At 40.4% G+C, this 27,396-nt stretch overlaps 1 protein-coding gene across 2 annotated transcripts in view; it reads right to left on the bottom strand.

The window, feature by feature from the left end:
• Window positions 1-8,530: 8,530 nt before the first annotated feature.
• URI1 (URI1 prefoldin like chaperone) overlaps window positions 8,531-27,396 on the bottom strand; it is a 68,564-nt gene continuing 49,698 nt past the window's right edge. Inside the window, exons 7-11 of one of the 2 annotated variants that reach the window (XM_075008532.1) lie at window positions 22,425-22,605; window positions 19,752-20,016; window positions 15,970-16,112; window positions 12,436-12,694; window positions 8,531-9,385 (exon numbers count right to left, since the gene is read on the bottom strand). In XM_075008532.1, the coding sequence (XP_074864633.1) occupies window positions 9,200-9,385; window positions 12,436-12,694; window positions 15,970-16,112; window positions 19,752-20,016; window positions 22,425-22,605 (1,034 nt within the window). In that variant the 3' untranslated portion in view covers window positions 8,531-9,199. The remainder of the gene's footprint in view (window positions 9,386-12,435; window positions 12,695-15,969; window positions 16,113-19,751; window positions 20,017-22,424; window positions 22,606-27,396) is intronic. The other variant, XM_075008533.1, reaches the window with a different exon arrangement.

Raw genomic sequence — 27,396 nt, 5'->3', positions numbered from 1 at the left:
GAAGACTAGTTTGTTTAGAAATTAGAACACTCACAGTGATTTACTGGATTTGATTTAAAAGACACAGCGGGAGTTGGCAAAATTCACATATCATGGGGTTAATGTGGGTTAGAATGGAGATATTTGTAATACAAAAATATTGCATACCAAATACGCACATCTGATTTCTTTTAATCCGAGCTCATCTTTTGCAGCATAAATCACTTTGTTAAAATGAACAGCTAAAACAGCTGTTTTTAGACACTATTGAAACACACAGAAATCTGCTGCTTTAGATTCTGTAAGAACGTAATGCAAAGTACTGGCAGCAACTAGTCTTAAAACAGAGGTAATGAAATAAACCCAGTTGACCTCTAAATTCTTATTGCTTGGTTCCACCAACCCACATGAATGGTTATTCCCACTTTGGTTCTATCTGTTAGTTTGGGTCAGCCAATAAGCTTCCTAGATTTTCACAAACTAGTTCCATTGTGTTTGGTTTTTTTTCATTGTATTAGTCACTTAGGGTATGTCTACACTGTAGCTGAGAACAAGGGCTAGGGAGGCTTAAATTATTGTGCCAAAAATAGCAGAATGGACCTTTGAGCTAAGACTGGCACACAGAGGTGTTGGCAGGCTTGAGTGCCTGAGATTCTGCCCAAGCCAGAAGGGCCACACTGCTATTTTCAGAATACCAGTTCCAGCCGCACTGTAGCATGAGTCTGTCTACCAGGCCCAGGAGATTTGCTCCTAGTTGCAGTGTAGATTAGTCGTGAATTTTATTACTATAGTCTTTCTTTGGGGCACTGATCTACATCCACTATTATGTGAAACTGGCTCCTGAATGGTAACACCCTTACGCCGTGCAAAAATGGAACCAATATGGATGTGTCCAATTCCCCCTGTGGATTTGCGCATATTTGTTCTCCAGTGGAAAAAATAAGATGCCTATACGAAAAATGTGGGGTATCCTAGTTAACAGGTACCAGTTACATCCTTGCCATCATGCAAACACCTGGGATAACAAATTGGGACCAGAGTTATAAATTGGAAGAACTGGCTGAGTAAGACCATCATATGGAATTCTTTAAGGAAGAGTTTTCTTTTTTTCTTTGTCTTTTCTAACATTAAAGCTACGACGTGACCTCTTGCCCTCTTTGCTGCAGCTGTACTTACAAACTAAAACACTTGCTAATGTTTGCTCCAGATGCCCCAGACCTAAGAGGGGCCCAGAACTACTGTATAGCTTGGAAATACTTTGTAACCTCATCACATCCCTGTCCACTGCTAATGAAGAGGAGTACCACTGCTCTGGAGTTGCGTGGAAGTAAGAAAAAGAGGCTTATTACAGCCCTTAAAAGAATTCCCCATGACAGAGCTTCTGTGGAGCACCACAAAAGGTTCTATTCAAATTGTACTGGATGCCACAGAGGTTGTACAAGATGGCGGCTTTGCCCTCCGCTATTTATTGGTGTTCTAGCAAAGAGAATGGAGCACTGAGGCAAATGTTATGGGACAGTCCAACTGTCAAGCAGCTGTGGAAAGAGGTGGGCACAAGAAAAGGAATAAAAACAGCACTTGGCTTCCACAACCAAATCTCAGCTGAAAATTGTAGCTGAGTTTGAATACCTGCTAAACTGCATTTAACTCGACTACAAAGACCTTAGTTCTTGAGGGCCACAAAGGTACCAAGCACATGATTTAACCAAAATGGGGAAGTGAGCTTATGGCCAAAATAGAGCAGAGATATTCAGACCTAAGTCAGAATAAAAAAGAATTTCTTATTGAAGTAGAGAGCAATTATAGGAATTCCAAGAAATTTGAACCCTGTTTCTTGATGTATTTGTATGAAGAATGCCTTCAAAATGACAGATTTCCATTCCATTGAACCTGTGCTTTTTAATCCCTCTTCCTACCCATCTCCCCCCACTCTTACCAGCCTTCAGTCTCCACCTTCCCTTTTTAACTCTTTATGTATATCTATTTATTCTTATCCCCATACCAGCAATGTTGCCTGGCTCTGTATTGCCTGGATTCACAGCTTTAACAAGTTGTACTATTACATAACTTCATTGGCTATCCTGTGATATGCATAGGTAACATATACAACCGTAAGTTGTTAACCATTTTGTATTTTTTACTCTGTGCTTCATTACGAAAATTAAACACACACAAAAGACAGGAAAAAAATGCCAAGTAACCACCAACTTAGCTCTAAATTAATCAGAGAAGGAAATGTATCAGGTTTATTGGAAATAAGTCTCAGAAAAGATTTAAGAATAACAATTCTCCCACAATTCACACTGTCTCAGCAGTCCAGACTGATGGGACATCCATACATATATGTGATTTGAAATTTAATTGTTATTCATTTTTTTCTGACAAATCTCTTAAATTTTCTCTTTGTAAACATCTGAAATGGGAGCTAGGCCGTTTGTTTTTATTGGTCTGGTAGATTGCATATTGTTTTCATTCCTAGACTGGATGAGCACGCAAACAGTCCTGACCTAACTGCCTGTGACTGAGGATTTAAAATTCAGTTTTCTCTGTGATTTTGCGCATGTAATTTTTAAATTCACCTTCTCTGAACAAATTCGTCAAGAAAAGAGTGGGAAACTCTCCAATATATATGGAAAACCAACACAAAAAGGGTATGAATGCATGTGAAACTAAATCATTTGCAAAGGTGGCAAATGATTTAGGAAACGTTAGCCACCTACTAAGTCACGTCCAGCACACATTGTGACTAAACCTGGTTTGTCAATCAATCAGAGAACATGTAAATTAGAAATATCTATGGCTGCAATCCAAACAAGCTCACTGAGACCCTGCCTAGATATAGAAAATGATGTAAGTTCAACAAAAAGTACTGGCAAGTTTTTAGCAACTGTGCTCGACATAGCAGTTAGCATGCTTTGAAACGTTACTTAGCACGTATGGTAGATAAAACACTGATACTTCAGCTTGTCATAGTCAGTCTTTGTGTTGTCCCTAGCCTAACCAAGGACCCTAGGTTGACCATGATCCACAACTATATTTTTAAATACTACAATCCTTGTTTGCACTATGTGCCTGGTGCTCCTAATTAACACATTTGCTCACACTCCTCATTTTCCTAGCCAAGACAGCATACAAGAGCTAGTTTCACACCTACTTTATGCCACAATGGAGGAGTCTCATGGTTAAAAGACCGTCTTTGGGGGTGAAAGGGCAGGGGTAAAGATGACAGGAACACGAGATGGGTACAACCACCCCTTCTGACTAAAAATGGTTGGAATGTCCTACTCTCTTACACCTAGACCTTAGAATGATCCCACCTCTTTCCTTTTCCCTCTCCTTATGTGCACCCAACTAGCCAGTTGTCCTATGTCCCCCACTTCAGAAGACCTCAGCATAGCCACCTCACAATGCCCTGATCTTACTCTGCAGTTGCTCCAGCTTCAGGAACGTGGATAGATATGCTTTCCTCAATTGCCTATAATAGGACTCATTCAGATTCTCCACCGCCAGACAGCTGCCTCACTCTCAGATAATCTTTATAAAGTGTCAGTTTGTGCTCACGTCCTGCGTCAATTCCCCCGTAGCTGTTCCATTAGCCTGTCTCCCACCCTATTTTCCCAAAGGTGCCCAAACTCTCCAAGGAAACAACAACATATAAGCCCTTCTGTCAATGGCTGTTCAGATAAACTCACATAAAACATTTCCTACTCATCCCTCTTGGCCTTCCTCAGCTACCTTTCACTGGCTTCTGAGGGTTTGTGTTTCCACAAGGTTACATGACTATGCCTCATTGGTTCCTGTTCTTTCATACAGACACTGGGGGGAGGGGGACTCACCAGCCAATTCCAAACAGCAGCAGTCAGTCACAACTGTTTTTGGCTTCTACTTCAGTCAGGGCTCCCTGACAAGTAGTCAGCATAGAGCATCTTAAAGCTTCTTCCTGCAGCAGAAGAAAAAGTAATCAAGAAAATTTTAAAAATAGATCAAATATTACCCGCACTGTTAAATAGAGACTAAAATCTCTGACATTGGTAAAAGAAAGATGTTCTTACTGACAAATTAATCTCATATCAAGAAACTTGAAGGCATAGATGACGCACCAGTCCATATGCTTTAGGGAAATTTGCTTATGATATGAATATATCATAACTCATACACTTTATGCAAAACGTCTCATGCAACATATCATTGGAAAAGTTGTAATTCATTGAATATGATTATCCCATTTGCATAGATGTATTATGTTTGCAGATCAAGTTAGGAATATTGAAATGTGTAGGATTAGAAAACTTGCCTTCCAGTGGTAGATTCATGGAACTCTTAACAGAGAAAATGCTGAGGCATGGCTTGATTATAGTCTTGAAGCAGCGGCATGGGGAACAAATATTCAATAATGGACTCTACAACCTAGCTGAGAAAAGGCATAACACAATCGAAGGGCTGGAAGTTGAAGCTACTGTACACAAATTCAGGCTGCAAATAAGGCATACGTTTTAAACCGTGAAAGTAATTAACCACAGGAACAATTTACCAAGAAGCATAGTGGATGCTCCTTCCCTGAACATTTTAAAATCAAGTTGGGAAGACTTTCTACAAGGAAATATTTGGGGGAAGTTTGATGGCTGCTCTATACTGGTTGGACTAGATGATCACAATGGTTCCTTGTGGCCTTCAGATGTATCTATCTGCAAGGGCATATTTGCTGTTTTGGATCACTCCCACCAATTATGCCTCCAGGGCTGCCATGCTTGCATGGATGCTCCATTACCAAAAGACAACAGAGATTAATCTTCCCATGGACATGTGGATAAATTTGTGAAGTATGATGACAGGGTTTTGGCAAAGACATGTGACCATGACATCTGATACTGGAATTTTTTTAAAATCCCTACTTTCCTATGAGAAGCTGGGAGGCGGCATTGTAAGTCTATGCACAGAATGAATTCTATTCTATGTACCACAATGGAGATGAGTGTGACACATCACCTCCATGTTGTTGCACATAAAATTCATTCTGCACATGGACGATCTGTGTTGGAGATGGGGCCAAGCGGTTTGGCACAGGGAAGGAGGCTCAGAGCTGAGGGAAGGAGGGCTCTGACTACAGGTATGGGCTCTGAGATGGGGCTGAGGATGAAGCATTTGCGGTGCAGGGGGCTCAGGACACTTGTCCTACATTGACTAGGGAAGTGGGGGAAAGTTTTTAAGTGGAACAGAATAAAAACATGGAAAAAACTACTAGTGATTTTGAAATGATTAAGGGGAGTTTAGCTTAGTTCATAATTGCTACAAGTGCTAAGTATTTTAGGAGGTATCTAAAATAAACTTTTTGAAAGGGTGTCTTTCTACTTTTCTTTATTCAGTGCTTTTTTTTTTTTGCTTTAAAAATAAATAAATAAAAAGGAGCCGATACTCCCATGGCTGGGGCTGCTGCGGTGCCAGTACTCAGTACCAGCAAGTACTGGCATTAAAAAAATCACCGAGTATTCATCTGGTCTGCTTGGATCTCAGTCCCTCGTTATCTGAAATACATAGCCATGGAATTATTATTTTACAGTTGTACTGTTCTGGGTACAAAATAGCTTCTACTTTTCTAGGGCATAATTTCATTTTTGTTTAGCCAAGAATTCATTAAAGTTATAATATACTTTAAATATTTAGCCATGCATAGAGGGTGCTGACATTGATGGCCTATTTTAGTCCTAAAGCAATGAGCTTCATTAAAAAAAAAGACAAAAAACAAAACACAACCTACATTTAGCACAACTAAGTTAATCATCAATACTTTCAACATGATCCTCAGCATTTGCGTAAAATGAGTCCATTTGAAAACTTGTATTGCCCCATCTCATAAAGGAACCTGCAAGAGAAGCCAAGCTGGCAGAAAATTACTGAAATTTCCCTTTAATTCTTATGGCAGAGGCAGTAGTCCCTCCCTGCCTTCTGGGGAAAAATGCTTGTTAGCCTTCGAGCTGCATGGATCTTCAGGAATCAGCCACAGGGACACAGAAAGCTGCAAATGACCAAAACCTCCCATGCTGCATTGACCCCTGGTCAACATGACTCCAATATAAGATCTGCTGTTGATGTAATCTGTTACACTCCATTGTTTCCACTGGAGCTGTGATAATTTAAACCAGCTGAAGATCTTCCCTCAACACTTTCCTTAGGGGCAGCTGCCATTGGATCACCCATTGTAAATGGCTCACTCCCCAGCAGCATTGACAGTGTGGACTATGTTTGCCACTGCAGACTTCATCTTTCTTACACACGTTGCTCCTGGACTCCAGGAGACATCTAATTCATGCATCTGAAGGCCAGAAGGGACACTGACATTGTCTAGTCTGACCAGTATAGAGCAAGCCATAGAACTTCCCCAAAATAATTCCTTGCAAAGAAACATCCAATTTTAATTTTAAAATGGTCAGGGATGGAGAATCCACCATGACTTTTGGTAAGCTCTTCAAGTGGCTAATTATCTTCACCGTTAAAAATTTATGCCCTAATTGCAGTCTAAAGTTGTGTAGCTTCAACTTTCAGATATTGGCTTGTGTTATACCTTTTCTTGGCTAGATATAGGAGGTCATCATTAAATATTTGACCTCCATTTAGCTACATTTAGACTGATCAAGTCATGCCTCAACGTTTTGTTTAAAAAGTTCCTTGAATCTGCCACTGGGAGGCATGTTTTCTAATCCTTTAATCATTCTTGTGGTTGTTCTTTGAACGTTCTCCAATCTATCAACATCCTTCTAGAATTGCAGACACCAGAACTAGATATAATATTCCAGTAGCAGCTACACCCATGCCAAATTTAGAGATAAAAAACCTTTTTCTTCCTGCCTGACATTCCTGTTTATGCATCCAAGGACTAAATTAGCTCTTTTGGCCAAAATGTCACACTTGGACCTCATATTCTACTGATTATCCACCAATGCTTCCCAGGCTAGAGGCTCTCTTCCCACCCCCATGTTGGAAGTATGACTTACGTTCTTTATTCCTAGATGTACACACCTATATTTCGCCATATTAAAACACCTATTATTTGCTTGTGCCCACTTTAACAAACAATGCAGATCACTCTGAAATAGCGAGCAGTCCTCCATTATACATAGCTCCTGCAGTTGTGTCACTTGCACATTTTATCAGTGATGATTTTACAGTTAGTCAGTTATGGTGAAGGCCCATATTGGCTTAAGCACAAGATGAGAAGAATCTTCCTTCAGCCTTGATACAGTAAAAACATCTGGTGAATAAAACAGGTCACATGCATGATTGTTCTTCAAACATGATCATACAGTTTCACTTTGAACACAATTACACTTTGTTTATTAATTAAACATCTTCAGAAACAACTGGCTGCAATCTAGGTGAGCTGGGACTCTCTGAGATACTTCAAGCAGGAAGTGTGGAGATTGATTTGGGCATATGCTTGCCACAGTCAGCACAGATTTTACAAAAGCCTGGCGACTTAGGCCTGCCTCAGTGCTGAGGACTCAAGTGAGGGGAAGAAACCCTCCCAAGAGCAATGGTGATTAACTCTAAACACAATCAGTAAACAGTAAACAGATACACACAATGAGAACTATTTACACTATAAAGAATGATTAACACTGCCAAAGCATTTCCTCAGACAAGCCTGAGAGTTCTAGCTAACCATCACCAGTGGTAAGAATGAACTGAGCTGGGGAGTACGTGAGGGGTGAGCTTTATGGAGTGGCTATAAAAGTGTGACTCCAGAGGGCATGGCACCAACCCAACAGCTACCAGCTAGGGGAAAAACCTTCCAGCAACTGTGCATGTGTGCCCACCTAACATGGAATGCACATGAACAATTACTCAAATAAAAGATGTTTGCAATCTGGGTAAGCTGTCTGGGCAGTTTTAGCCAGGGAACTTCATTTTAAAGCCAATTTAAAGAATGAGTTTTGCTTTTTTATTTTAAGAAAATGTGAAGCCAAATTTATATTTAAAACCAAGAAGAGATGTCTTCAATCTCCCAACTGGTTCCTTGGGTGAGGCAGCGGAGAGTTTACAAAACAGAAAGAGAAACAATTGCAAGAGTGCAGACTGCAAGAGCTGGCTGAACCCTGGCCCAAAATACTTTTCCAGGAGTACTGTTAGGACACTGGCTGTCCAAGTAAAATGGCCCCGGGTTGTTAAGTCAGATGCGTGTGGATTCAGAAACTGTGCAGGTAGGAAAAGGAATGTCACCTGGTTAACCACATTGGCTAAATCCACAGAACCATGGACCAGAGACCAACTGTGTCTGTCTGCTATGGAAAGATACTTTGCCGCAGTTCTCATAGCTGTTAAAGTTGTGCAATAAAATCGCAGCCATTAAGACATTTCGACTTCACAGCTACCCTCTCTGGCATTTCTATGACAACTAAAATACTATTTAACTATATAAAAAACCCCTGTAGTCTGGGTCTCCCCTCCCTACGTGCATGTAACTGTCATTCGAATTATTGAGTGCTTGCTACACAAAGAGAAGAGAATAGACAGAGTGTCTATGTACGAGTGAGGCATTTCAAAGAAACACTTTTTCCATATTTTATTTTCAAGTATGAATAAAATCAAAAAAACCCAAAATTTCACAGCTTTTTTTACTTGAAAAGTTTAATTTTACAAAATACCATTTTCCATGAAAGAAAACTTCCCTGCAATGTGCATGAACACAGCATTCTGTTTCACAGAGCTTTACAGTAAGATATCTGAGATGTTTACTAGAAGGAAAAAACTGAATTTTAGGAGGTACCTACAACAGTGTGGATACAAGAGTATCTTAAAATGCTAAAGCAAGTAATGAAATATAATTGTTGGATCAATTTGAAAAGTGTCTTTAAAATTGTCCATATGATAAGTAGGACATCACAGCTGGTACAAAATTGCCTGTATATTTAGGCTGAAACATAAAACTAATGACATAGGAAGAGAAATCTTTGAGAAATAATTCCAAGTGCTGTTATCATAAGGCAAACATATACAAAGGTGCTGAGAGCATACACGGAAATTGATAAAATAATCTGAATATCGAAGTGTTCAAACACTTTTTTTTTTTTAATATCACCAACAGAGGTCTAAAAGATAAACAAAGCCAAATTAACATAAAATACCTTTATACTATCTAGGTGTAATGGACTTAGTTTTACATAATCTCAACCAAATGTGAAACTAAGTGTTAATATTCAAACTTTCATTGTGTAGGCAGCAGTGCCTAGTTTGTCTGTTGCATTCTGGCAGCTTTGAATTTTGAAATCCTCTTTGTAGTTTCTTCTGATGCCTCAGACAGAACTTCCTCTGATTTTCGCTCTGGAATGGTAGGCAGGACAGGGTGAGCAATGCTTGGGTGTGGTATTAAGGGAGACAAAGGCTCTTTTTCTATCACAGTTCCAGAAAAAGCCTACAAGAGAAAAGAAAACTCAGAATGAGCTAATAAAATGCAGATGTGAAGCTTTGCCCATAAGGCCATTACCCTATATTAGCCTTATTAGGAGTGTTATTTCTTTTAATCAAAAGTAAAGAAATATCTTTAAATCAATGGTATTTCCTTGCATAACCAAACTGTAATTAATCTCAAAATATAACTTGTTCAAAGAAACCTAAATGAAAGAGTGTTTTAAAAATACAACTCAATTCACACTCTTAAATGCATAAATGATCTGAAAAAAAAATTGGTTCCCACTGATGTTGCAGAAAATAAAACAGATGATGCAACAAGCAATTTCATCATGGATAACAAATGGGGGGAAAATTGCAGATTTTAGTCAGTCACCATCTTCCATCACACATGATCATAACTGCATGGCTTAATATCTTGATCTTTTCTAATTGCATCAGAATGGCACCTGGAATATAAGTTTACCTATAATTCATTGGTTTTTCTTTCTTACCAAAAATGACCCAAAATTGGTCAGGACTTTAAGTTCTCTTCCGCCTTTATAAATTCTAATTAAAAATATATGTGCTTAATATTTTAAATTTGCATCTTTCATTATAGCTTTTTTGCTGTATTAAAAAAGCAAACGATATATACAATGTGAAAACTGGAAAAAATTGTTCATAAATGCTTTTAGTATCAGCCCTGGGTTTACAGTATACATAATACTATGCTTATGCAATATAAAATGCTACATTTTGAAAAAGTCAGAGTAATATGTGCTAAAAATTAAAAATGTTTCAGTTTCACATAAAAGGTGCACTAGTTTACATCCAAGGCTTAATCATTGTACTTATCAGGAGGAAATAGATACAACATTTATTAAATCTGCTCTTTTCAAAGTTACTCCTTTGCCAAGAAAAAACAAAGCAAAACAAAATAAAATACAGCCACTGAAGTTCTTCTGTATTAGGGGATAAAAGGTGGAAAAAATCAGCTTATGGCAAACTGGAAAAATAATATATTTCAAACATCCATAAAAACCAACAAAGCAAAACAACTTTTTTTTAAAAAGTGAATGTATCTTTCATTCAGACTGATACATTTTGCTCAATGAGATATAATTGCTTAAAATACAGCAATACTGTAGACAACTATTTAGAGAATGGATACGATAGGAATGATTTCTTATTTTTTTCAGTGGATGTTTACCACACAGAATACACAGGCTCAGTCCTAAACAGATTACAATCAATAGTGCTAACCCTGGAAAAAAAAAAAATCCATACCACCAGATCCTTATGTCCCCACCAAATCTCTTTAAAGTCAACGGGACTTCATGCAACCATAGGGGCTGCCACATGGATCCCTCAACAGCAGTAGGGTCTAAGCAAATATAACTAAGTGGATGTAAAAAGGGACATAAAGGTTATAAGTACAGGACTATGTGTCTGTTTACACAGTAAAGCATACAACAGTAAGTCTATTGGTCTACTTTTTGTTAAAAATAAACATCTTTCTAGAAAAAAAATTTCCCTTTGAAGGTGCCTTCTGTCTTCAGGACTTCAGAACATTCAATGTAATCTAACCTTTAAAAAATTACTGTAATTTTACATAACAAAAAACATGTTAAAATATTAATTCTATGCATACCACAGCAGCAACCAAATTTCATTTCTGAACATTCCCAACAGCTGTCGCAGCTTCTCCTGGCACATTCTTCCTAGTGACGTACAATCTCTTTCATTTATGGTAAGTTATTACTTTCCAAAGACTTGGAAATAAACTTTGTTTGGCTCTTCAATGGCATCTTGCTTAAAAGAGCAAGCTCTTCTTCAAGACCAAAGTGCCAGAAGCTGTGCTCTATGGCTATCTCTAAACTGCAGGTTTCTGTCGGGAGACCAGAGGTCTCTCGAAAGAAGTCTGATGTATCCAGAGTGATCAGTTAACATCCTGGTCTTCCTCATTCCATGAGGAAGAAAAATGTGCCAGCAGAAGGGTTTTTCCCCAACATTCGGCCCAAATGACAGGAAAGCCTTTCCTGACAGAACTGGCTACAGTAGATACGCTAATGTGTTGCGTACCAAAAAGTCTTCAAATGACAAGCTACATACATTCATAACCAGAAACCTAAGGTACATCCTTCACATCAAATGGCAAGACTTTGTCACAAACGAGGAGCTTTGGAACAGAGCAGGACAAGAACCAACTGACACTGAAATCAACAGAAGAAAGTGGGGACAGCAAGACCACACTTTCAGAAAATCATCATCTAGCATAGGCCGTCAAGTTCTCACATGGAGCCTGCAAGGAAAACACATAAGAGGAAGACCTAGGACAACATGGAGGTCTACTGAGACTGAAAGACAACAACTGGAGTACTCCTGGAGCCAGCTAGAAGTTTTATCCCAAGGCAGAGTGAAGTGGAAGACACCTGCAAATGACCTATGCTCCACGCAGAGTACAAGGGCTAAGTAACAGCAGTAGTTGCCGACAATTCCTGGCAATCTAGTCACAGCCTATGTTAGCACAACTTCCTGCCTACACCTGCCATGTGACTCAGTTAACACACTGACGACCTCGCTGACATCACGTGTTTTGAAATATAAAATAACCCCTGGAAATTCTCCATAAATCAATGTGTTAGCATATTAAGATCCTACAGTATATGCACAAAATCACTCTCCTCTCAGATTAACAAGTGGGAATCACGCATGATCCAGGATTTTACAACCCTTTGGTTTACTTTAGACCTTAAGCTACGGGGAAGCCCCAGACTGTCACTAAAATTGAAAACCATAAAATCAAAACATGCGGGGTAAGGGATACTATCTACTGTGCAATAAAAGTGGCTAACTCTTAGCTCAGATGGCTATTCCACAACAAAAGGAAAAGGGTAGGTGAAGGGAGAAGAATGGGATTCCTGGCAATCTCTCCCCAGAGAGGAAAGAGGTAAAGAGAGCTGGAAAATTAGTTTGAAAGAAATTAAACAAACGGATGGTAGGGGAAACTACACTCTCAAGCAGTTTTCTTTTTATCCATGCCCACAATCAACAATTAAACAAAGACTGTACCTCAAATGTCCCTGATAAAGGTGAAAGTTTTTTTGGAAGATGTTCGTGCCCCTCCTCCTCTTCCTCCTCCAAGATCCCTTCACTGTTGTCACTGTAAGTAGCTTCATCACAGCTAATACTCCTCAGAACTCCTCGTCTGTCATCAAACTCAGCAGCACTGCTCTCACTGGTATCACTACAAACACTATTCTCTCTGCTTCGAGACTTCAAAATTGATTTACGAGGGACATATTCTCCATTCACAACATCAACAAAGACTCTATAAAAGAAAATGTTAGCTTTAATAAACTATTTCAGGATCAGATGACAAATGTACAGTGATCTCACTTTGTCTTTTGTACAAATTAATTATGATTTGCATTTATAACTTTTCAACTGCTGTATTACAATTCTGCACCTTTAAAAGATACAATAAAGCATTTTCTTTACTAATGAACATGGAGTAATTCTGCAACCCAAACATTGTCATGCCTTTATTAAAGGATTAGCTGGTATGCTCCCACTTTTGTAGAAGGTGTATAATTCTTAGACACTTGACAAGAAAGCTTGATTTGCAAAATGTGAAGAAAAATTGTAGTCACAAGTTGATTCTGAAGGTTGTATTTCTAGAAACCAAGTAGAAAGTGGTGATAAAAGAAGGCTTTGTAGTGTGAAATCATTTTCAGCTGTACAGTATAAAAACAACTGCTTGAAACATTCACTCACACAGGGCAAGGAAGTTTTCCCAGGCAAGTGCTGTCATTTTTTGCAGAATCTACAGTTTCACTAACAATAAAATATGCTTTTAGTTCATTAGTTTCTAAAGAAAAAATTTCCAAACACGCATACTGAATTGACACAGAGCCCTCTTCCTGAGTCTGCAGACACTGTTCCCATCCCTCCGTTGCTCCTCATAGCTCTCCCAAACTGTGATGATAATTGACCATCATCTGTTAATTGATACTGCCACTCTTTGAAACCCCATGGGTAGCTATAAAACCAACAAGAAACAGGTCAATTTAGTATGGATGTAGCTTGCCAGAAGAAAAAATAGGTGCTAGAGCTATTCACTAGGGAAGAGAATTCAAAAACAGGTGACGTACATTAGCAGACACCCAATAATACTACATCACAGCAGTTGGGGACTCTCAGAAAGCCTGGTGAGCTCTGGAGCTTAATAGTGCATCACTGAAATAAATGTAAGTTTTGCCACTGACTTAACGGGGCAGTAGTAGTCTCCTAGATGTCAAAGCAAACAGCTCCCTTTCAGCAACCAGAGAGTGGGATTTTCTGTTTCCTAAGCATTTCACTAGTCTATGCACTTACTAGCCAAAGACTGCAAAATATATCACTGCTGATCAGAGCTCAGAGAAAACACCACAGATCCCTAACCCTTCTCTTGTCCCAGCAGTTGTACCGCTGTGATTCAGGGTGGCTGGACTTTTCACTTGAGTGTTCCCTGTGAACAGATTTTCAGAGGTACATGGCAGGTGAAGATGCAGACAGGTGTGTCGTATGTTCCTAGAAGCTTCTGAAAATCCTAACTCTTATTGATCGCAATAGGAACTAGGTATTTTGAAAACCCAACAGCTGCTTGTCTGCCTCTTCAGGCACTAAATACTTCCAAAAATCTGTCCCCATGTCTCAATCTTACTTTTGTCCTTTGTGCTATCATCAGTTACCAGAGAGAGACAAGTGAATGGACAGGGAGCGAATAGATAAAGGTTTGTGTCTGTGAGCAGATCAGGAGGAGAAAGGTTGGAATTAAAAGTTAGGAAAAGATGGCAAAGGAGAAATATTTTCACAGGAGGGAAGAAATGAGAAAGAAAATATATCAGACAGGAGAATTTTCACAATGGAAGGGGGTAACTAGTGGCGTTCTCCAAGGGTCAGTCCTGGGACCAATCTTGTTCAACTTATTCATCAATGATCTAGAGCAAGGGGTAAGCAGTGAGGTGGCAAAGTTTGCAGATGACACCAAACTGTTCAGGATAGTCAAAACCAAAGCAGACTGTGAAGACCTCCAAAAAGATCTCAGCAAACTGAGTGACTGAGCAGCAAAATGGCAAATGAAATTTAAGGTGGGTAAGTGTAAGGTAATGCACATTGGGAAAAATAACCCCAATTATACATACAATATGATGGGGGCAAATTTAGCTACAACAGATCAGGAAAGGGATCTTGGAATTATAGTGGACAGCTCTCTGAAAACATCCACGCAGTGTGCAGTGGCAGTCAGTAAAGCAAATAGGATATTAGGAATAATTAAAAAAAGGATAGAAAATAAGACAAAGAATATTTTACTTCCCCTATATAAAACTATGGTACGCCCACATCTTGAGTACTGCATGCAGATGTGGTCTCCTCACCTCCAAAAAGATATATTGGCGTTAGAAAAGTTTCAGAAGAGGGCAACTAAAATGATTAAGGGTTTGGAACGGGTCCCATATGAGGAGAGGCTAGAGAGACTGGGACTTTTCAGTCTAGAAAACAGGAGACTGAGGGGCGATATGATAGAGGTATATAAAATCATGAATGGTGTGGAGAAAGTGAATATAGAAAACTTATATACTTGTTCCCGTAATATAAGAACTAGACGACACCAAATGAGATTAATGGATAGCAGGTTCAAAACTAATGAAATAAAGTTTTCCTTCACACAGCGCACAGTCAACCTGTGGAACTCCTTACCGGAGGACACTGTGAAGGCCAGGACTTTAAGAGAGTTTAAAAAAGAGCTTGATAAGTGTTTGCAAGTTAGGTCCATAGATGGCTATTAGCAAGGGGTAAGGTATGGTGCCTAGCCTTTTATCGAAGGTGGGAGATGGATGGAAGAAGACAGATCACTTGATCATTGTCTTTGGTTCACCTCCTCTGGGGCACCTGGCATTGGCTACTGTCGGCAGACAGGATACTGGGCTAGATGGACCTTTGGTCTGACCCAGTATGGCCGTTCTTATGTTCTTATGAGATAAAGCATGTGCTAAAAGGAACATGCTTGACTGGAGGGAGCAAATAGTAGGAAGTAGCCAACTCAGAACTAGATACACCCAGGGAAAGAAACAGTGGGGTGAAGCTAAAAAGAGTAAAAAAGCCTAAATGTGATAGACAAGGGCAGTTACACTTTAAAAAAAATATTTAAAAGGAAGATGATTGACAATATGTTTAAACAAACAATATGCAAAGAGCTACTTCGTTCCCTTACATTGCAGAAATGTGGCATGAAGCAGAGGGGTAAATTTTAAAAGCACTAATCATAAAAGATTACTGGCTCTTAGTTTGAGAAAACGTAACTCTCACCAAAGCAGGATGCAACTGCTATGAAATGTGGGAATTTAAATGTCTGACAACCAGGCAGGAGACACAAATGTTCACTTCTTAAGATGTATACCCAGTTCTAAATGCTTCTTTTGAGAGACACTGGACAGCTCCATTTTGGTTAAGATTTCAAATTTCCAGTAAGATGCTTCAAAGACGACACGTTCTAACACCCAAGGTCTTATTTTTCAGTGTGCTTTAGAGAAAGCACAGCAGCCATCACTGTACATTACATACCGGTAAATGTCTGCTGGTGTTCTAATGTTAGGCAGTTCTGGAGCCAAGTGTCCATTGCCATTGCTATTCTTCCTTTTACGTTTGGCCTCTTCTTTCTTTTCACTAAATTTCAAAGTAGTATTTTTTCCTGTGTTTATTCTTACCTGAAAATTAAAACACAAATTGGCCTAAAATACAAAAATCAAGTAATAACAAGGGTCAAGTGAGGTCATGAATTCTACATATCCAAACAGGCACAGGGACTACAGATAAACAACTAAATGTATTGACAGTGACATTCCCAGTACAGGTTGAACCTCTCTAGGCTGGCAACGTCAGTAATACAGCATGACAATGTCAGTAATACAGCATGATTTTAATTAGCTGGATCACCACTTTATCATGGGTGTGGCCAAGCCTCCCGGAGTCCCATAAAGTCTGCTTATAGCCACCAGTCCAGTGTTATGGGCTGTAATTAGCTGTAATTTACCCCTAAATGTCTTCTAGTAACAGAGAGAAAGCCATGCTAGTCTATATACTATCAAAACAAAAAAGCAGTAAAGTAGCACTTAAGACTAACAAAATAATTTATTAGGCGAGCTTTCGTGGGACTGACCCTCTGAAGAAGTTGGTCTGTCCCTCGAAAGCTTGCCTAATAAATTATTTTGTTAGTCTTTAAAGTGCTATTTTACTGCTTTTTTGTTCTAAATGTCTTCTGAGAGTTAAGGAAGCAGTGGCAGTGTTGATAATGCTTCTAGATAATATTCACTTCCCATGATACAGCAAATTCTCTCACTCAGCACCACTTGGGTGCTGAGGGTGCTGGACTAGAAAGGTTCATCTTGTACTCTGTCTGTTGGTATTAAGTGCAATATTCATGTGCAGTAGTATTTAACAAGGAACAGCTTCTTGGCCCCAGACTGGGTAATAAACAAACTAATTGTACATCAAACCATATACCCCAGATCAGTGGTTCCCAACTTGTTCATTAGTGCAGACCCCCAATTACCCTCCAAACCATTCACAGACCCATATCAAAGCCAATTCTAGCCACTATGTACACTTCATTAAATGAGAAAAGGAAACCACAACGTAAGATTTCCGGACAGCAATTAATAACATTATTGGAACATATCTAATTTTAAAATAATAAATGTAGCTTTGCAATTTATTAATAACTTATTTTCTATGATCATTTTTAATCTTTTTATTTCCCCACAGACCCCCTATAATGCCCTGCCAGACCTCCAGGGGAGTGCAGACACTGGGTTGGGAACCACTGCCCTAAATAATTATATTTGGTCAAGAGCTTGGCTTCCCTTGAATGTAAAAGGCATTTTTAAAACCATGACCAGTGATAGTACCTTGGAGAAATATATGACATAGTACTGGTAGTGTGCAAACCTTAGTACCACTTTTCGTACCATTTTTGATAGTTCAAGACTGAATTAGTGGGTTCCAAACCACAGAGCAACAGAAGAAACCTTCTGGGGTGAAAAGGCCAAATGAAATAAACTTTGACTGTCACCAGGATCCTAAATACAAGACGTGCCATGGCACTCTCTTTCAAGGTTTTACATGAATGTATGATAGAGCACAGTGAATTCTGTGATGACTTTTAAATTTTACAATACAGCACATCTAAATTAAATATAAAATGCATTTTTAAGATGAAAAAGATGATATCCTAGGGACGTAAGTAGCATAAAGAGTAGAGTTCCCTTGCAGTAACATTGTAGAAATGCTATGAGGAGTACAACCTATGGTTAAGCTTGAGAGGCTGTCACGGAGCTCATGGAAGTCACAAATTCTGTGACTTTCTAGGATGTCTATGACTTCTGCAGCAGCAGCTGTGGCTGGCCTGGAGGCATTTGAGGGGCTCAGGCAGCCCTGGGCCAGCTGCAGCAGCAGCTGCTGGGGAAGTCTCAAGCTGGGAGTGAAGGGGGTGCAGCTGAACACAGGGAGTAGCTGCTGGCGCAGGCTCCTAGAATTGGCAGCACTGAGTTTCTCAAAATGGGCCTCAGCATCTTGCGGGGGCAAAGCCCTGCAGATCAAAGTGCCAACGTCTAGCTGCGGGTAGACATTTGTATCTGCACAGGGCTCTAGCGTGGGGCTGGGGCAGGAAGGGAGCTGCCTAGGCCTTGATGCACCACTGGCTTGGAGCTGCTAGCAGTGTCATCCTGCAGGAACCCCCCCACTGCTCATCCCAGCCTCTGCCAGAGCCAGAACTTCCTCTGCAACTCTGCCCCCTTCCCAGAACCAGCAACACCTTCTGCATCCCTGCCCCACCTGTCCCCTCCCAGAGCCAACACCCCAAAACCTTCTTACATCCCAAACATCAGCCCTGAGCCTGTAACCTGAACCTCCTACTGTGCCCCAAGCACCTGTCCCTGTGCTTGTCCCCACTCAGACCCTCATAACCCCTCATGCACCTCAAGGCCCCAACCTGAGCTCTTTCCAAGAGCCAGCACCCATATCCCCACCTAAACCCCAAGTCCTAGACCTGAGCTTCCTCCCAGTGCCAGCATCCATACCCCCCACTGCATCCCAAACCCCCTCCCGAACATCAATGCCCTGCCCCAGCCCAGTAAAAGTGAATTGGGGTGAGGGAGAGCAAGTAATCAGGGCTCGGAAGGGGGGCAGGTGAAGTGAGTGGGGGAGGTTTGGGGAAGGGCAGGGTAAATCTTGGATTGCCCTGTCAAATGCCAAAAGGAAGGAAGACATACTTCAGATCCACCACTGGGGATTGAGAGTGCAGGGAACAGCTATACCACAGAGTGACCACCGGGGGGCAGCTGCTGCAGGAAAACGGTAGTCATGTGGAGACAGGGCTCTCTACCTCGCCAACCTCTGCAGATCAGTGTCCCCCTGCCCTAACCTCGCCCCACCCCACCCCAGTTTGGTGCTATGCCACAGCTCTGTACAGGTGCCACACCACAACACTCATCCCCATCCCCCCTCCCAAGATGCTGGGGCCAGAACACCGGCCCTGGGTCCCCCCTCACAAGCTCAGGCCCAGGCGTGGCCTCACCACTGCAGCAATTTCCAGGGCTGGGGACAAATGGCAAACCCATGGCCCAGCCCTGCGCCTGCAGCTCTCACCACGGCAAATTGCAGCAGCCACACCCCTGCCCCACACTGATTGCTGAGGCCAGGGTGCCAAGGCTGGGTAAAAGCACAGCAGACCTGGCATCCCCTCCCCTACAGCAAGGAACCCAGCACCAGCCTCCCCTGAAACACAGGAAGGTGCCTGCCCCTTCCCCCATGAGCTAAGGATGGTGCTGCACAAGCTAGCCCAGCCCGATCCCTGCCCCCTCCCCGAGACAATGAGGCCAGGAACCACGGCCCAAGCCCTCCATCGCTTCCTCCCCTCTCCCATGGACACCATCCTTTCGCCCCTACAAGATAATGCCATGGCTGGGCAGTGCAGTGCTCCCCACTCGCCATGGACCAGCTCCACCTTTGCCACTATGGCCATGCCCTCCCCTCAGTAAGCCCCCTGCTCTGCGACTCACCATCCCCTTCCTGAGCACTCCAAATCCTGCCCTGTCTCATTCATCCCCCCCATGCCCAGCCCAGAGCTCCCATTCTCTCCCACCTGCCCAGAGTCACTGCCCTCTTGCTCTTACCCTTAGACTTGATTACTGTTAGGGTTGGGGTTAACCCTAACCCAAAGGGGGAAAAACCTTACATGACAAATAGGCAAGAAACATAGCTCAAATTTATGAGTTTTAAATAAAGCAGGTAGTATATTTACTGGCTACATTATATAGAAACAAATACATAAAATTAATAATACAAACCCTTTTAGGTTCAACAGTATGAGAGAAAAATATGGTTGGTACAGAACGATCACCAACTCCTAAGTCGTCATCATCATCACTGTGATAATTATCTGAGCCATTAACTTGCCCAGAGAATAATTCTGAATTGGTCACTTCTTTCTCTATGTTGTCCTGAGCAGTAGAGTCTTCCACTCTGTGTACCACATTCAAATCAGGCTTATCTTCTTTCTCCTCTTCAGAGGAGGTTGTATCATCTCCATTTGCCTCAACTGCAGCAGGTGTCCTACAAAATGCAAAAATACTTAAAGAAAACTAATCAATATGTATAACAGCCTAACAAGATTAAGAACCAGCCAGTGAATAGTTTTCTTTACTTATGAGATGGGATATTTTGGTAGAGGTGAAGGAAAAATAATCTCATGCACAATATAATTTGTAAAGTGCCAGACTGGAGCCCTTACTCATCTTTGGAATCATTTCAATACGGAGATGCTTACAAATGCAAGCAAGAGCTCCACAATCTGGTGTTATGCCATAATTTTTGCTTTAGGACTAAAACTGCTCTAAGAATGTGAGTCACAACTAAGAGTTGTTTTTTGAGGATTGGTACACAATTCAGAAATACAAAAGGTCCAATGATGGTACTAGCTTACCCATATATTATATACTTTGGGCCAGTCTCTCTCTTGCAACCAAGCTCTAACCAATGCAAGACACATATGGTGGCATCTCGAATTTGGTTAGAGCTCTGTGACCAAGGACCTTTCTACAGTAGCACCTGGGCCAGTGAAAGCAGTTACAGTGCTGCTCTAACATATATCCCGGCACTGAGTCTTAAATGGACACTGCCATTAGAAGATGAGAGTAGTGGAATTCTACTTCGCAAAACTCCAACTTTCTTCCCAATTTATGCCTCCATGATGGGCATGGGAAGAAGGCAGCAATTGCAGAGAACTTTTCTGCCATTGAGTAGTTTCCCTTTGTCAGGAGAATGAGGGGATTCCTTCCTGGAAATTTACAAGTTCCAGCTCTGCTACTCAAAGGTTGGCCTCCAGTAGAAAATCTGGCCCTTTATATTCCAACTTTCTTCACTATACCCTAATAATTATGGTCCAAATTAAGTCTATCTGGGTATCTATGGGTTCCATCACTGTACTGCACAAACTCTTCAAAAACACTACATAGTTTACTCTCATATGATATGCTTCAGGTAAGCAAGTTTTATCATTCCCATTTTACAGATGGGGAACTGAGGTATACAGATGCTAAATGTTCCCAGATCACACAGAGTCTGTGGCTATCAGACGCTGTACCCAGATCTTCCTTTATTATCAAAGCAAAAAAGCAGTATAGTACTTTAAAGACTAACAAAATAATTTATTAGGTGAGCTTTCGTGGGACAGACGCACTTCTTCAGACCATAGCCATACCAGAACAGACTCAATATTTAAGGCACAGAGAACCAAAGATAGTAATCAAGGTTGACAAATCAGAAAAAAAAAATGATCCAGGTGAGCAAATCAGAGAGTAGGGGGCGGGGAGGAGAGTCAAGAATTAGATTAAGCCAAGTACACAAACGAGCCACTATAACCACCCAGAAAATTCACATCCCACTTCAAACAACATGTTAATGTGTCAAATTTGAATATAAAAGAGAGTTCAGCAGCCTCTCTTTCAAGACTGTTGTGAAAATTCCTCTTCAGTAAGACGCAGACTTTTAAGTAATTAACAGAATGGCCCAATCCATTAAAATGTTGGCTGACCGGTTTGTGGATCAGGAGTGTTTTTACGTCTGTTTTATGCCCACTAACTCTTTGTCTAAGAGAGTTTGAAGTCCGTCCAACATACAAAGCATCTGGGCATTGTTGGCAGATGGCAGCATATATGATGTTTGCTGAGGAACATGAGAATGTGCCCATGATTCTGTCAATAACCTGATTAGGTCCAGTGATGGTATCAGATAGGCCATTCTGTTAATGACTTAAAAGTCTGCATCTTACTGAAGAGGGATTTTTACAACAGTCTTGAAAGAGAGGCTGCTGAACTCTTCTATATTCAAATTCGACACATTTACACATGGTTTGAACCGGGATGTAAATTTTCTGGGTCATTATAGGGGCTCTCTTGTGTACTTCTTTTGCATACTTGGCTTAATCTAATTCTTGACCTCCACCCCCGCACCCCTCTACTCTGATTTGCTCACCTTGATCATTTTATTTTCTGATTTGTCAACCTTGATTACTATCTTTGGTTCTCTGTGCCTTAAATATTGAGTCTGTTCTGGTATGGCTGGTCTGAAGAAGTGGGTCTGTCCCACAAAAGCCCACCAAATAAATTATTTTGTTAGCCTTTAAAGTGCTACTTGACTGCTTTTTTGTTTTGATAGTATATAGACTAGCATGGCTTTCTCTCTGTTACTAGTCCTTTATTATGAGCAACTTATTTTAAATTTCCCATATTTATTTTTGTGAATTTTAAGGTATTAAAAAAGCATCCAGAGCTCTAGATGGGTGTTTTTAGAGTTGTCTCAGTTTATAATGGAAATAAAATCAATACCCATACACTTTTAAATATGCAATAATGGTCCTCCATCACCACTGATTTAAGCACATCAACTGCTAAAAGCACCTACTTGCTCATACCAATAAGGACTTCAATTACATCTTTCAGCCCAAACCTGCAACAATGTACCTGTCAAGTTCACCCAGTATCTCTTCTTGTCTCTCCAGCTCTTCCAGTCGGGCCCACAGTTCCTCCTCAGATTGGGAACAGCCCTTGGACTTCGTATCTGTCCCATTTTCTTGAAAATGTACCTCAAACACGTTTGACACTTTGGGCTTTGAATGAGGCTTGTGGGCAGTTCTGCGCTTTCCTGTGCAAAATAAATAAATTAATAAATCGCACTGCTGAATTGTTTAAATAATACCGTCCATAAATCAGAGCACCCTCACGAAATAATGCTAATGCAAAGCAAAACAGAGTCACTGATCCTCACTACAGTGATTTGGTACCTTTCCTTTGATTTAATCATCTTCTCTAGGGCTGAGTCTACACGTGCCCCTTCCTTTCGAAAGGGGCATGTTAATGAGCGGATTCGACATATGCTAATGAGGTGCTGCAATGAATATGCAGTGTCTCATTAGCATAATGGCGACCGCAGCGATTCGAAAGTGCAGCTCTTTGAATCATGCACTGCCCGTGGAGATGGGACCTTCCGAAAGGACCCCCCTCCGGTTTTCGAAAGCTCTTCTTCCTATCTGGTGATCGGAAGAAGGGCTTTCGAAAACTGGGGGGGTCCTTTCGGAAGGTCCCATCTCCACGGGCAGCGCACGATTCAAAAAGCCGCACTTTCGAATCGCCGCAGTCGCCACTATGCTAATGAGCTGCTGCATATTATTGCAGCGCCTCATTAGCATATTTTGAACCTGCTCATTAACACAAGCCTTTCGAAAGGAAGGGGCACGTGTAGACTCAGCCTAGTAGTGCACCAGTGAGACAGTTGCTCACTATGCCATTATCTGAGGAAACCAACCTACTTTGTACTTTGGCTCACGTACGACCAACTAGCTATACAAGTAGATTTTTTTTTTTTAAAAATAAATTCACGAAGCACAGCATTACTACCTGAAAAATAAAGATGGCTTATCAGAAGAACGGGTAAATTTAGCATAAGTGCATGGTATGTGCACAACTCTCTTCAGTAACTATGAATTCAGTTCACTCAACAACAAAAGCCATTTTTAGCTTTAAAATCTTAGGTTTTTTTAATAAAAATTAAAATATTTAAAAACTTCAAAAGTGGCTGAGAAATGTGCTCCTAAGTCAATGCCAATCACAGACAATCACTGTGGTTATTTGACCTCACTCACCAAAATCCTGAAACAGGTCCAGAGCCCCCAGCTGAGTTACTAAAGCCCTTGAGTCAAAGACCTCAAGTTACAGAGGTCTTTGCTCTAGTTAAAATCAGCAAGTGACCCATGCTGCAGAAAAAGGTGAAAAAAAATCTCAGGCTGTGTCAATCTGCCCTGGACAAAAATTCTTTTCTGACCTTATCTGATGATTACTTAGACCCCGAGCAAATGGATGAGACGTCAGGCCTCACACCTGGGGAAGAATTCTCTGTAGTAACAGAGTCCTCCCTATCTAGCATCCTGTTTCTAGCCAAGAGAGATTTGCTAGCAGCAGACATGGATGGGTCATATGCCATTGTTAGTAATTTAATCATACCACCCTTTCCACAAACTTAGGGGTTTTTTTTGTTCCCAATGCTGTTCTTAGAAGACAATCACAGAACTTCATTCTTCCAATGGTCAGAAACAATTCTCTAATTTTATACCTAAATTTGCTGAAGGCTAGTTTATATCCATTTGTTATGTCAACACCGACACTTTATTAACAACTCTCCCTCCCTGATATTCATCCCTCTCATGTATTTAGAGATATCAATTATCTCTTTACTTAAGCCTTCGTTCTTAGGCTACTAAACAAGCCAAACTCTTTAAGACTCCTCTCATAGGACAGGCTCTTCTTTCCTCAGATCTTATTAGTTCTCTGCACACACTCAAGTCTGAATTCGTGTTCCTAAAAGATGGGAGACCAAAACTGTACACAGTATTCCAGATGAAGTCTGACCAGTGTTTTGTACATTGGCAATATGGCTTCCTTTCTGTGGCCAGAAATACCTTTCCTGATGCATTCTAGCTAACCTTTTTCATGGTGGCACTACATTAGTGATTCATATTCATCCTGTGATTGACTGATTATACATATTATATATATTTAGGTCTTATTCCTCCTTGGTTGCTCCCAACTGTTAAGTCCCCAGTTTATAGCATCAACTCTTATGCCCCAGTTTATAGCATCAACTCTTATGCAAGTTCCTTTAATATTCTTGGAGGAAGACTATCCAGACATCCTGATTTGGATCCTGTGATGGAGTGCAGGGAGACAATCTGTTAGTCTGCACTTTGGTGGCTTACAGGCTAATTAGTGCCCCCAAGAGATGCTGACTGGACATAAATATCTGAACAGGTTGGTTGGGCTAATTCAGTTCTTAACCCCGTGGAGTCCAACACACTAGGTTCTAGCCAAATATGACTATTTGGCCGGTTGAGTGTGGTTAGTTGACTTGAATAATAAATTATTCTGAAAATATATATGGCTAGTTTGCTATAACAAACTGCTTGGACATTACCCGGTACCTTAGAATTTCACTAGTGTCTTGCACATTGAGCAGCAGCAGAGCAAAAATAATCATCAAGGATGGCAAATCAGAAAAGCAGAGGGGTGGAGAAGTTAAGAGTTAGATAAAACATCAAATATGTAAAAGAGTCCTTATAATGGGTCATGTAATTGCTGTCCCTGTTCAAACCACGTGTTAATGCGTCGAATCTGAATATGAATGTTAATTCTGAGCACTCCCTCTGTAGACGGTTATTAAAGTCTCTTTTCAGTAGAACACGAACTTTCAGATCTTTAACAGAATGCCCCACTCCATTAAAGTGCTGGTTAACAGGGTTTTTTTTTTAGATTTGTCAACCTTGATAACAATTTTGGGCCTCTGTGTTTTATATATTGAGTCTGTTCTGGTAAGGTTATGAGCTGTAGAAGTGAGCCTGTCCCACTAAAGATCATTACCTAATAAATTACTTTGTTAGTCTTTAAAGTGCTACATGACTGCTTTTTTGTTATGTTATTAATTAGATATCTAAGTCTCAAAAAGCAACAATAGACGACAAATTCAAAAACAGGCCTGAAAGTTGCATGTTACACTATGTGAGTCCTTGAGAGCTAAAACTCTTAAGAGAATACTATATAGAATACCATTAGCAAAAGGCTGAATTCAATTTTTTACCGAGACTTAAATATAAATTGAGGTAAGTTATCAAGCAATCGGAATGACTCATAAATCTCATTTGACATATTACAAGATGACATAATTAATAAATGTTGCTTTCTGTTCCAAATAAAATTTGGAAGAACAGCTTCAATACACTTCAATTTCACATTTAGATATTCCTTTTGATATCTGATTTCTTTATGTTACCCTTCAGTACCAACAGTTTGGCTACCAGAAAATAATCACAAGACATCTTGAAAACTGCTATTTTTCACATGTCTGTATTTTGCAGTACTTTGGCCATAATTCCTTAAGTAAGGAAAGCATAATAGAGCACAATAAACACACACAGCCACCAAAAGTAGTATGGCAGAATACTGGAGAGATTAAGTCATACTGGTGAGGCACTTTAGATAGTGTTCTTGAGTTCCTCAGAGGCATAACCATTTCCCTGTCACCAAGAATTATGTCCAGCTGAGCAAAAGCAGACTGGCCATAGTATATTTGTTCATTATCATTTGGATACTTACCTCACAATTTCAGAGACTTAAGGATCAACACAACACCAGTGATGAAACAAGCAACTGATCCTTACATACTTCACAAAGAAGTTAACTTTTAGAGAACACAGCTGATGACAGTATAGGATGAAAGAAACATTCAAATGTACATAAGAGCATAGGAGAAATTTGATTCAGTAGTTATCATGAGCATCAAATATGAATTAGTATTTACAATGTAGTGTTGCAGTAGTAAAAGTTTCACATACTAATAAGTTAGAATAGGACCAACTCCCAGAATGCTAAAAATGTATATTTTACATTCATAACTGCCAAAATGTATCGGTGCTGTTCGTGCCTTCCAACACTGATATTACGCCTCCACTTTTAAGTGCAAGGAATTTGCTGATTTATAGCATGAAAAGATCCCAATGCAGTTTTGTCAGCCAGCTCAAATGTCTCCAGTTCATAACTCATTCTGATCTTCCCTTATCAAAAATACCTTCCTACTCTCTCTTTACAAGCTAATTTCCCATCATCTATTTTTTTCTTAGAAAATCCTATAGTAACTTTTCAACTATATTTCACTATTTCTCCAAAACCTGCACTTTGAGAGTTTCTAGTTTGTCTTTTAACCCCTTCTCAAAATAGTGATAATGCCCTAGGTAGGCTAAGTGTTCACCATACCTCATTTATGTCTGATGGCTCCTTCTCATGCCTCTTGGCCTTGCTGGTGACAATGTCCTATTTCCCAAGAAACAGATGGTGCCTGGGTCTTTGCCCATGAAAGCCTGTGCTCCAAAATATCTGTTAGTCTATAAGGTGCCACAGGACTTCTCATTACTTTAACTAGTATTACTACTACTGTGTGACTTAGAACAGATCTGTGTCTATATTTTCACTACAGGCTGCACCTACAAAAAAAAAAAAATCAGTATTTTCTGGTCTGGCAATATCCGTGGTCTGGCAGAGAACCCTGGGCTAACACTGGCAGCAGTAATATGTTCTTAGATTGTGGCTAGTTCACTATAGCAGTAGCCACAACAGTGCCTGTTGCCGCAGAATTGGTGGGCACCATGGTTCTACAGCATCTCCTAGGAATCCATCCACGGTTCTCCCTTTTCTCTTTGGTCAACTCCTCTGAATTTAACATTGGAGGTTTGTTTCGCTGAAGATTTCAAAATATGGTTACTGAGCTATCTGTTGGTAACCTAGCACACTGAATTTAGGGTTGCAGAATAAAGGCATAATCATATGGATTAAGCCATCATTTAGGCTATGATGCTCTGTGGATAAAGAAGGCTGTCATATACCTTTAAACTCA

This window comes from Carettochelys insculpta, chromosome 14 (genome assembly GCF_033958435.1).
Source record: "Carettochelys insculpta isolate YL-2023 chromosome 14, ASM3395843v1, whole genome shotgun sequence".
Lineage (NCBI taxonomy): Eukaryota > Metazoa > Chordata > Testudines > Carettochelyidae > Carettochelys > Carettochelys insculpta.
Note: the sequence above shows the minus strand (reverse complement) of the source record. Positions and strands in the feature narration are given on the sequence as shown.